This window comes from Amphiura filiformis, chromosome 11 (genome assembly GCF_039555335.1).
Source record: "Amphiura filiformis chromosome 11, Afil_fr2py, whole genome shotgun sequence".
In the NCBI taxonomy this organism is placed as follows: Eukaryota; Metazoa; Echinodermata; class Ophiuroidea; order Amphilepidida; family Amphiuridae; genus Amphiura; species Amphiura filiformis.
The window spans coordinates 20,295,405-20,307,417 of NC_092638.1; the positions used below are offsets into that span (position 1 = coordinate 20,295,405).

Below are 12,013 nucleotides of genomic sequence, written 5' to 3' on the forward strand. Positions count from 1 at the left end.
AGGGATTGATTGAATTCTGGATGGTCGACCCCAGGGAGTGTTCAAAAGTACTTTGGTGGGTTGTTGGAAAATATAGGGGGATAAAAGAAAATGTGGTTAAAAATTAGTCCTTAATAGGGCGGTTAATTTACTTAAAAGTATTCAATTGTGTACTCTCAAGCTTCAAATCAACAAAATGTTCACACTTGTACTCCCGTGGTTCAGCTCCTTATAGGAAGGCTAAGTTCGCCATTGTGTATAATACAAAATTGTCGTAATTATGAAATTGACGTATATGATATTTATTTTATGTAACTTGTATCATGTGTATTGTATTGCACAATTTTGAATGTTATATCTATTTTGGCTGCATAAGTCAAATAGCGTTGCTGCCATCAAATGCTGAAACTTGACATCGTAGTATTGCTTGGTGATGAAGTAGTTTCCGAAACATATAATAACCCTGAAAATAAAATGTTAAGTCACAAATAGAAGTCAGATTGTGACGTTTATCATAATTGATCATGTTAAGAATACTTTCGTTACTGGTCACGTAGTATATAATGTACTTTACACATTTATTTAGTGTGAACGACCGTTCCTTTCTCGAAAGTCTCTTTTGTTCGCATAATTTAGTAAAAAAATGGGCACAACAGTTTGCGTTCCCCCTTGCGTCTGCTCACAATTTTCGGATTTCCCCTTGTTTCCCCCATTTCTCCATTTAAAACTTAGTGGTTCAAGTAAAAAAACAAAACAAAACACAGTTTCCATCCTAAGACACCACAACAAATGCACCCCCTTAAACCTCACACTAGCGTAAATATTGTATGGTCCATAATAACCCTTAAAATTTGAGTTAAAAGGTGGAACTTGGTGAACACTTTATAATGATATTATAGTTTAGGCAAAAGAAACAAATTAGTTCGATCTTTCGATCGACCGTCGATGCTTGTTCGGTCCTTAATATTTATGAAATCAATTAATTTACTAGTTTTAATTGTGATAAAATATTAATTTGTGCCTGTAGTGATATTGACCAATATAAATTTAGCGTTAATTCTGATTAATTAGTTGATAATTCATTAATAACAAGCATCGAAGCAGCATCGAAGGTCGATCCAAAGATCGAATTAATTTGTTTCTGGTGCCTTACCTGCAGTACACGCTGTTACGTAACATGCCAATGTACCCCCAATGAGTGCTCGAACAGCAAGACCAGAGAAATCTCGTTTTCTTTCGGGAACTATAGTACACAAAGTGCCTAACTGCATACCAACGGAGCCAAAGTTATCGAAACCACATAATGCATACGTTGCTATCACTTCTGATCTCACCTAAAAATAAAATGGCAAACAAGAGTCATCACTTAACTCGTCAATTGTCTTGTCAATTGTTAAAGTGGTCTCTTATCATGTCAATCAACTCGTCAGGAATGAAGAAGATGGAGGAAAGAAGAAGAAATGAAAGAAGGATGAGGAAAGAAGAAAACAAAATAGAGAAGAGAAAAGGAGAAAACAGAACAGGGAGGAGGAAAGGAGAAAACAGAACAGAGAAGAGAAAAGGAGAAAAAAGAACAGAGAAGAGAAGAGAAAAGAAGAAAACAGAATAGAAAAGAAGAAAAGAGAAAAGAAGAAGACGGGAAAGGAGAAGAAGATTGCTGACATGTACAGCAATAGATTATTATATAGATTACATAAAATAATGCAATTGTAGATTCCAACATCACACGTAGTATTACTTTCGGGCTCTGTTGCTTTGGTAAACTATCCAGAGTCGGCCGAGCGCACCGCGCTCTGTGACAGACACACACTGCGGCTACATCATACGCAGCGGTGTGCTAAGAGCATTAGATATCGCAAAATGCCCAGCGAATAATTGCATATAACAATCTGCTAAATCATCTGTTAATTAGCAACAGTAGCGGCAGACAAAATCAAAATTTTCAACAACAAAAAATAAAAACAAAAGTAACAAAAAACACGCTATGGTAAATCCCTAAAAGTAAATCACGTCATGGAAAACACACACTAAATTGGCTAATTTGTAACATGTTCAGAATGAATCGCACTTACCGATATTGTTGCCCCTGTACCAGCTTCTCTGTTTGTTATTAATTCCCCCAATCTCTCGTAAGCAACGAATTCATTGATGAATGTTTTAATACCTAAGAGTTCCGCAACCTTACCACAGTCATCCCACTCGACACCCATCATGTACGCAATTGGCATGAACAGATAGGAAAATATAAGCTGACAGAAAGATACGCAAACAGATACAGAAAATGAAATATATCTTAAAACTATGAATTAAAATGAATAATTGACGCATAGAAATGACTGTATTCTTTGAGCAAATATGACTCCCATGTAAAATATCAAATATTATGAAAAAGTAAACTTCAACAAAACTTTCTGGAGAAGTCTGTTTATTTACCAGTTATGAAATTAAATACTTTGCCAATCTGCTTACAATATACAATGTATATAATCTTAAAATGTTCAGCCGGACAAAGTACCTGTACGATTCTAGCAACGTACAGGTAACTAAAACACTGTTTTCTTCAGTATTTTTTCTTCCCTGAAGAAAGTTAAGAAAACAAACTTGTAATAAAAAAAATTACCTCAACACTTAATTCAGGAAATCCCACCAATCCACCTGTATATGCTAATACTCCATTAATGAGGGCTAATAATGCTACGAAAGCAATAATATTAGCAATTATATTAAGAACGGCTGGGATGGCTTGAGACGCACCAACTGTAGCTGCTTCAATCACGTTACGCTCCTCACTGTATTTAAAAACAATGTAATTCAGATATCAGGCATTAGAGCTAATTATCCAACCTTTAAACATTATTAAGTTTGACATTACGTTGAAGATCCTTTAAATTTTTGCCATTTTTCACCGTTATAATGATATTATGGACGGCTGGAATTGCTAGAGACACAAGCGCGACTGCTTCTATTACGTTGTTTAGCGCCTCTCTGTATTGATTACGGAAAGTACTAATAATCATTAGTTCAATCAATCTAACAGCATTACCTATTCGGAAAACTGAAATTCAAGATTGGCACTTACGCTACAAGGCCCCCTCAAAATCTGACGCTCACTGGTCCTCGCTGCTTAAAAATAAATTTCCCAAGACCTCCGTACTGGTAAATACCCTTTAAACTTCTGTTTCTTTAAATTGCTATGTAACATACTCTTGAAACCAACAGAAGCAACAGTTTAAAGGAGCTGAATTTATCATAAATCTACAAAAGTTTGACACTGTAATTCATACTAGAAATTGTAACACATTGCGTAATGTTTACTTTAAATATTGGAAGTATATCGTTGAAGTTACCTTATGCAAGATACCATCCCAAAATTATGACGGGATATTTTATCGACCATGTTTAAGACTAAACATTCTCAATATTACCGCCACCCCAAAACATGTTATAATTACACGATAAAATTTAAGATGCCATGTTACTATTAATTTTACAGTAAAATATATGGAAGATCTTAACTAATCTGTATCATTTTCAGTATAATGTAAAATACTGCGAGACGTACGTTTTACTGTAACGTTTGCATCATTATATTGTATTTTTACAGTGTAGGCTATACTTTAACAGTCAGTGGTCGCCAAACCCCAACTATATTATTATCCAAACCCTTATCATATTAACAGGCTAACGCTAATGGTAAGCGGTAACCCTAATCCAAATAATCTAGCCCTAACCTAACCTCATGTTGGTTTAGTTTACATGTATACCTTTTTGGCAATACGAGATCTTTTGCATCAGCCAGCTGCGATTCCTCTGTCTCCGGATACAGTAATTTGGCAATAGCCAATGCAGCAGGTGAAGACATCACCAACGCTGCCAATAAATGAACGGTATCAATACCGAATGTACTATAGACACCTATGCTATCACCAGACATCGTGGCCAAGCCACAACACATGATGGCCATGATTTCAGACTTGGTCATTTTCTTAATGTATGGCCCAATTAAGAAGAACGCTTCACTCTGTAAGTACAAGTAAGAATGAAAATTTGCGATACATATTAATTTCACCAAAAACTCTTTTATTGAGTGATATCAATAATTCTGAAGCATAGTAAAAAATACTGAAACAAAGTATTAGTATAATGATGTTAAAAACACCTATTTGAACTTTCTTTCTTTTACCATGTTTATTGACAACCAACAATAAGTAAAAAATATTTGCCACGAGACCTTTCTTTCAGGCTAAGACCACTACTGAATATAATGCAAAGGTTATGATGGCTGATATTTTTCAAATGTCTCATTCTTAGGTACTTTGTCCTGAAGAAGTCAGAGCTACTCCTGACGAGCTTGACAGTTCTAAACTTGTCCGACGGCGGACCCACTAAAAAACCCCACCAATTGACTAGTTTTCATTTTTACTGAGTAGGATACCAGTAATAAATTAGGCATTATGCAATCATACTTACTGTAGTAGTATACAGATTGAAAGAAACAATTTGAATCATATCAAATTTTATCAGCAAATGCTTACCAATCCAACAATGATGTTACCGGCTGCATTCATGGATTCTGGTGCTGTAGTTTTAATGGAATGCTGCATAAGCCATGTAATCTTTGTAATCAAAGCTTGCATGATTCCTAAATAATATAATACCGCTACCACGCTGCAGAAATATATAATAACGGGAAGAACCTGAAAAAGAGAAACATTATAATTTGAGTAATCACCAAAACACTAGATTAAATTGATTTTTGAATCAGTTGCAACCAACGCTCTGCAGGGTCTATTGTTCTATTGTTTCCGATTAGAACGCTGACATATTGGAAAATGTTGCCAATCAATATTCATGAGAGTGTACATTCAACGTCCAGTTTGCGAAATTGGGTGAGTTGTGTTTGGTAGGTGTGAAATACATCTGACTGGGCGTTTTAATTACGTAACGAATAAAGGCATTAACATCGTCGAATGGCTGCCCAGTGCTGTTATGTGTTTAGTTATTATATAGGCCTAATAATTATTATTAAATGTATTCATCATTCCTTTCTTTTCCCTTCTCTGTACTTATTCTTTCCTAGGCCTACACTTTATCACTCCCTCGCTCTCATTTTCCCCTCTCACCCTCCCTCTCTCATTCCCATCATTTTCCTTATATTTCTATTTATCTACTTGTCTTTATTATATCTTTTTATTTCTCCTTTCCTCCAGCCCTCTCTGTCTCCATATCCCTCCTCCCCTCTTCCTCCCTCCTCCCCTCCCAAGACTTCTCACAGAGGTGAATCTGCCCCTCCCCAACCCCCTCCCCTCTTTGGGTAGGCCTACGCCACTATTTCTATACCAATCTCCTTCTTAAAATAAAATTAAATGGAAATTTCTTAGAAACAACCTTTATAGGCCTATACTTATACTTACATGTATACGTATAGCGATTACCATTATAGTGTAATATAGATATATGAACTGGACATGGCAGCCTTCATACATTCTAATGTGTAATTGATCACCAAGAGCATTCAATTTATTTAAATGAAACGCCTATCGTCAGGTGGGTGGTAAAGATGATTGCATCGACAGCTAAAGCCTCCTTATAGTCTTCAGATCCACACAAGCACACATTTGGGATACATGAGTATAATGGTACCACTTTACACATGGCTGCCCTTACACATGACTGTAGTGTGGTTACTTATTGATAATCGCCTGTTGTGTAGAGCGTTAATATGATGCCGGATCAGTGACCAATTTAATGGCGGAACCCCTTTATTCGAAACAATGGTACCACTTTTATGAATAGCCTGTCGCAACTTCTAATCGGCATCAAACGAACAAAAGATTATATAATCTATTGCGACTCTATTTCTATTTAAAAGCTCTTTGGTTGCAACGGTTGTGATAACGCGCACGAGCATTAAATGGGCTATTCCAGAAAATAGACATGATAGATGCACACCCCCTATAGAGGAGTTCGGATTTTCAGACTTTTTGTCCAGTCGTGATTGTTGGAAATCCAGTCTTTTAAAATGTCTTTCCAGCAGGAACTTGTTCAAAATCAAAAATCCTCAATTTGAGAGCTCATTTTGGACAATTCCGTTATTTTTCATTCGTGTAATTGCATTTCCAAGCTTTTTCCAGTAACATTGGCAACTGGAATTTCAGCAGTTTTCAGAAAGCAAACATGGAAATCCAGACATTTCTTTTAAAGTTACTCCTCTATATGGGGTGTGCCGGTATTTTCTGCAATAGCCCAATGTCTCCGCTCTTTGAGAGTATGAAAATTGACACCAGTACGTTTGTGACTTTTTTTTATGCGTGCTTACCACAAAAGCAAAGAAGTGATCTTCATAAGTGTCACCAAATACAAATATACAACCAGCTGATACATAACCCATAAACGTCTTGGTGAAATCTCCCATGAAATTGAAGAGGTAGAATCCAACCTTTGTCCTTAGAATGAAGAGGCCCAACGCAAATTGTATAGCAATACCCCAGATCACGGGATTCCAATTTACCTAAAAACACGATGGTTTATGATAAAGATGCAATTATTATGAAAGGTGTAACAATGGTATATTTTTGATATAGTAACCGATTATTATTAGTAAGGAAGGAGGTAGTTTAGGGTTAATCAAAGCTAAAGATCTCCGTTAACATCTGAGAAAGTCATGTTAATATATGAAATAATCTGAATTAGTATCGTTAACGTTAAAGTGGTAGCGTTAGTGCTAGTGTTAGTCTTAGTGTTCTTCGTCTCAGTGTCATTGTTGGCATTAGTGTTCTTCGTCTTCTTCGCGTCAGTCTTAGTGTAAATGTAAGCTTTAGTGCTTATGTTGCTATTCGGTTTTGGAAATAGTAGTTTAGGGAATGACAAGGTTATGGCCATGTGCTATAGTAGGTATACTATAAGTATCGAGTGATACTGTTACTTTTTAGTGAAGTTTGTACCACTACAACATTTTTAATCAAACATTGTCTCTATTAATTTTCAAAAGACAGAATCTAGATTGTAAGAGAAAATGCGCAATCTTCAGTTAAGAGTACTTACATGTCTAGGATGCCTAGATAATAGTAAACTAATTAAAACAAGAACAGCAAGACCGGCTAATGAAATCAGTTGACTTGGGTTATCTTTGGTAAGAAAATACAATGTTGCCGCGATAACACCGACAAGAAGGATCCGTAGCGGCCTAGAAGGAAGTACAAAGTTGGGAAGTTAAAGATGAAACATTTTAAGATGACAGAAAAGTATTCCCAAGATGTTTTTTTTTTTTCGCATTGGATTGGTTGGTTTCGTCGAAGGTATTTTTTCATAAATATCAACGACTCTATAATGCCTCGCATTCTAAACCCAGTTTTATTAAAACGGGCAATTAATTTTATTAATATCATATCAGTCATACTAATTTCAGTCAAAGCAAGATTATACTGAGTATAGTGTGTTGCTTTGGCATTGGACAATACGATAACAAGAAAAGATTGATAGCGAAATCTTTAGATCGGCTGAAATGACGTGCGTCATGTTCATGATGTTATGGTATTTGTGGCGAAATGAGTAAGTATTAAACTATAATAATTCAATATCCATTACCATACGATATAAATCCAATACTGTTCGATTTTTGTCCAAAGTGGCAGACAACAACCCTGATAAATGTTTTTGCCAAAGTTATTACGTATAATAATGTAGAAAAGAGAACTGGCCACGATACAGGTGATAATTAACATCACTAGAGCTTCCTGAAATGAAGAAAATAGATCATTGCTCAATACGCTGGCGAAGTTACGTAATTAATCGGATTATTTACCATAGCAATAGGTGAAAACAATTTTGAACATATCGCGCTGCACTACAAGCAGGTTACACTCATCACCTGTGTATGTCTGCAATCATAGATTGAATACAATACTGGTCTTTTCAAAGATACTAATCTTACAGGTGCAAGTGATCAGCATGATATGGTTCAATGAAGAGGTACCGCGTGAACGTATCAGTGTAGCGCGGTATATTCAAACATTGTTTTCACCTATTGCTATGGTAGTTAGTCCGATTAGTACGTAACTTCGCCAGCGTATACTAGTGCAAAAGTTAGCCAACATTGAATTGGGATCTACCGCCATTATCTTCATCCTATTGTAATCTTCTTGGTGAATATGAATATTCTTGGAACAAAACATATTTTTACTCGCACGCTTGTCGTTTCACTTTTATGACGTCATGAATAGAGACGAGGGCGACCATTTTAGATTTAACCTGGGGTTACCAATAGATACACTGATACTGTTCTCCCTTGGTTTAATTCCAAAGATTGGGGAAAGTATTAGTCAAAGAAAAGTTTTCGATCGGGAGAATGTGCTTCACATTGTTCATATTCCCATTACATTGAAATCAAGGCAAGTTATATATAAATTATTGATAATAGTATTTATTGCTAACAATAGAATTAACAATGCACCACTCCTCGGAATATAATTGTATACTGTTCCAGGTATCCATACTTTTGTGACTTTTGAAATATATGATTTGATACACCACCCCTCCCCACCCATCCTACACCCACCCAAGCCCAACACCCCCAGTCCCACCCCTACTGTACCTCCATATCGTAGATACAAGCGTATATAATATAAGCAAGATAACCCATGGCCGATACGAGGTAAATCAATCTCCAAATAAGCGTCTCGTTGGTTTGGTAGAAACGTCTCAACTTCAGCTTCACTTTATCAATATTCTGAAATTAGAAAAACCTCTATAAGTATATTAATGCCAACTTTTCGCAAACATATAGGTAACAATTTTTGAAGTCATGCTACCATGGCTACTGTAAATGGAACACTAAGGGGAAATAGTGACATCAAAATCGGCTCATTGGAATAGAATTTGCGTTTTTGTTTTGTTGTTATTGATAGTGTTGCTCCGTGTTGGTTTTGTTTGTCCTTCAACAGTTGTCACGGTTGTTGAGTTAGTAGTTATTGTTCTAAATGATGGCAACCGGACGGAACCAGCGATCAACCGCCGGTCAAGTTTTAATTTCATCCCTTTGTGGATCTTTTACAAATATTCTATTTTATTGATCATATTTTCCACAATACTTTTGTCGCAGGTTTGCACCAGGACCAGAAACTGTAATTTTGATCTTTCAGTAACATAGTCTGAAGAAAGTGTAATTGAGAAATGTTGAATTGGAAATGCATTAGGTAAATGACCAGTATTGAAAACAATATAAACACGTAGAACTGAAATGAAGGCCCTTTTTTGCCATTATAAACTAAGTTAAGTATATGGACAATGATATTTTAATGTCATTGTCAACCTACTAAATGTTTTCTTAATCCATTTCTTAATGTTCTTATGCTGAAAAACACAAGAGCATGTCACTTTACCTCCCACATTGCATTTTCAATACTTGAATCATTATTGTCCCTGGTCTTGTCTTGGGTAATTTCTAAACACGTGTGTCCATCTTGATCATTAGATATGGATCCTGGCACCTGCAAAGTCAAACTCGTTTCAATGGCAACGCCATTTCTATTTGGTTTATCGTTCTGAAAAAGAAATAAGATTGATTGAACAAAATGTTTCTGACATAATACACATCTGAATGCCCTCCAACCAGAACACTGTACCGGATTGCCTCATAATGTCGATTTGTGTATTTGGAACGACTTAATCACGTTAATTGGCCAATACTGTAGCGGCAAGTTATAAACGCGGCGGGCAGGTTATACTACGGCTCGTACTTGCCCGAATGTCAAGTCGGCCATTTTGAATGACTTGAATCACAAATGTGCAAACGTGAATAGTTATATTGCAAAATACTTTAAGGCATGTTGACTTGCTGGAATACCAGTTGTGAGCCTCCTCTGATTTAGGGTAATGGGTAACTTGATTCTAACGTTATGCGTGGCATCTGGGTAAGTCCATACTAAAGAAGGCGTATAACAGTATAGGGTATCAGCTTGCAGACAGGCCGAACAAATCGGCTAAATCCAGTTCGAAGAGTCGTTTAAGGTTGCAGGCGTGGAACACTTTATTCACTACTTGCGTAGTTCCGCCACTATGCACAATGTGCGAGCCCGGGTGTGCGAGGAGAGCCTCGAACTGGCAGCACACATGAATGAGAATAGAACTTGTCATATTACATTGTGTGTAAAGTTATGTAATTATTCCTTTCATGTGATGTCAGTTCGAGGCTCTCCTCGCACATAGTACATAATGGCGGAACTGCGCAAGTAATGAATAGCTTTCTGAATTTCAATTTTCTGAAGCTCCAGTCAAATTTGGATTCTTACAAAAGCATTTGGGATAAAGAAATTACGGCAGTATGATCAATGAAATTAGCGGTATATAGTACCACAGAACCACTCAAACAACGTGGAAAGGATATAGAGGAAACAACGAACGTATTTGCTCCGAGGGGATTTTATTGATGTTGAAATGACACTTTAAGACAATGAACTTACAATAGATTCGAAGAAGCGTTGGTCATCAATGTCCGCCATTCTTCGTATCCTCTAAAAGATCTCCGCCATCAATAATAATTAAAACTTTCAACTGGATTAAATACTATAGGCGTGCTTTGCCGGTAGCCTATATATTAGCGTTCCATTGATGATCTCCATTGATAAATCTGTATATATTTGTTGTTATCAACTTTAATTGAATATAAGCGATCAAAGTCCACTTGCCTGCCTTGGTGGGAATGATAAGTGTGGCTCAAGTGTGTTGATAACTTGATAATGATAAGAAGTTAAATCAAATGGATAAAGTTTGCATCAAGTAAAACAATACTGACTTCTTCGTAATTGTCTTCTTCATATTCTGCTGCTTCTTCGTCGTCATCACGACCATCGTCGTTGGTGATTTATAATGCTTATTGTATTCCTTGTACAAATGAAGTTGTAAGCAATACTTTGTATATTATAATGTATCTATTATTATTATTATTGTTATTATTATTATTATTATTATTATTATTATTATTATTATTATTATTATTATTATTATTATTATTGTTATTATCATCATCATCATCATCATACGCAATCCTTCAGTTGGACTTAACTGGCGATTAAAGATTTTAATATTTGCTAAATTTTAGGAAATTAGGCCCAAAAGCACAAAAGCATGGGTTTTTTTGTGACAATCAAGCCTCAAGTCTTGTGCAAAGTTTAATATCAGTCTATTAACTCTATTTTTAGCAAACACAATTTTTATTCTGTTTGATTATCAATTATTGATTACATCTCAGCCTAAACTCGATTCTGAATGTTGTATGAAATATGCCGCAGGTGGTTAAGTATTAGGATTGAGCAACGTTTATATTTTAAACCCCTCCCTTCAAAATAGTGCTGTATTTCTCTAGAATCGGGAGTAGTTATTATTATGCAGATTTATCATGGGACCCTAAAGAGGCGGGGGTACCTTTGACAATCAAACCAGAAGAATAAAAAGAGGAAGAAAGAAAACAAAAACAAAAAACGCAGTGATTTATAGTGCGCTGCGCACAGGCACAACACCTAGACGTTGATCCACAAGCCTCAGCACACTTTACATGTTGTCGCTGACCACTACGGCCCCACATCTTTCCATAAACCATTAAACAAGAATACAGGGACATTGCTGCTTCAAGCGCGCACACCCTAGACATTCCACAAATAACCTTCGCAACCAGGATTAACTCCGCGAGTTTCGTACGGGTTACAACGAGACAAATTAGCAGTAAGTTCCTTGTCCAGGGAAATCTCAAGTTAACTCTATTTCTTCCACGAGAGCGTACTAGGCACCACCAGGGTTCGAACCTGCAACCTCTCGCACCATAGTCGAACGCCTTATCGATTGAGCTAACTTGAATACAACGTGTAAGTCATCGATACGTGTAGGTAACCATGGTAACAGCAGGTTTTGTATGGTATTGACCATCATAGGGTTCGTTTCCTTCGTGCCCAAGCTCCTTCTCATTAAGTTCGCCATTGGGCAATAGAAAAATGACAAAACTTGTTTACGAAATTCATGCCTATAATCATTTATAACTTTA

The 12,013-nt window shown here is 36.3% G+C and overlaps 1 protein-coding gene across 1 annotated transcript; it reads right to left on the bottom strand.

Annotated features, from left to right (window-relative positions):
• Positions 1-344: 344 nt before the first annotated feature.
• LOC140163539 (solute carrier family 28 member 3-like) lies at positions 345-10,478 on the bottom strand. Its single transcript, XM_072186853.1, has 12 exons — positions 10,440-10,478; positions 9,360-9,521; positions 8,573-8,707; positions 7,567-7,715; positions 7,024-7,165; positions 6,299-6,490; positions 4,515-4,676; positions 3,744-4,000; positions 2,600-2,768; positions 2,052-2,228; positions 1,133-1,313; positions 345-442 (listed from the first exon to the last, which is right to left on the bottom strand). The coding sequence occupies exons 1-12, from the start codon at positions 10,476-10,478 to the stop codon at positions 375-377; spliced, it is 1,833 nt and encodes a 610-aa protein (XP_072042954.1). The 3' UTR covers positions 345-374.
• Positions 10,479-12,013: the final 1,535 nt, after the last annotated feature.

Coding starts and splice junctions, on each gene's coding strand:
- LOC140163539 (XM_072186853.1), bottom strand. CDS start 10,478: ATGGCGGACATTGATGACCAACGCTTCTTCGAATCTATT. Junction 9,522..10,439: donor AACGCTTCTTCGAATCTATT/GTAAGTTCATTG, acceptor TTTCTTTTTCAG/AACGATAAACCAAATAGAAA. Junction 6,491..7,023: donor TATCTAGGCATCCTAGACAT/GTAAGTACTCTT, acceptor TCGTGTTTTTAG/GTAAATTGGAATCCCGTGAT.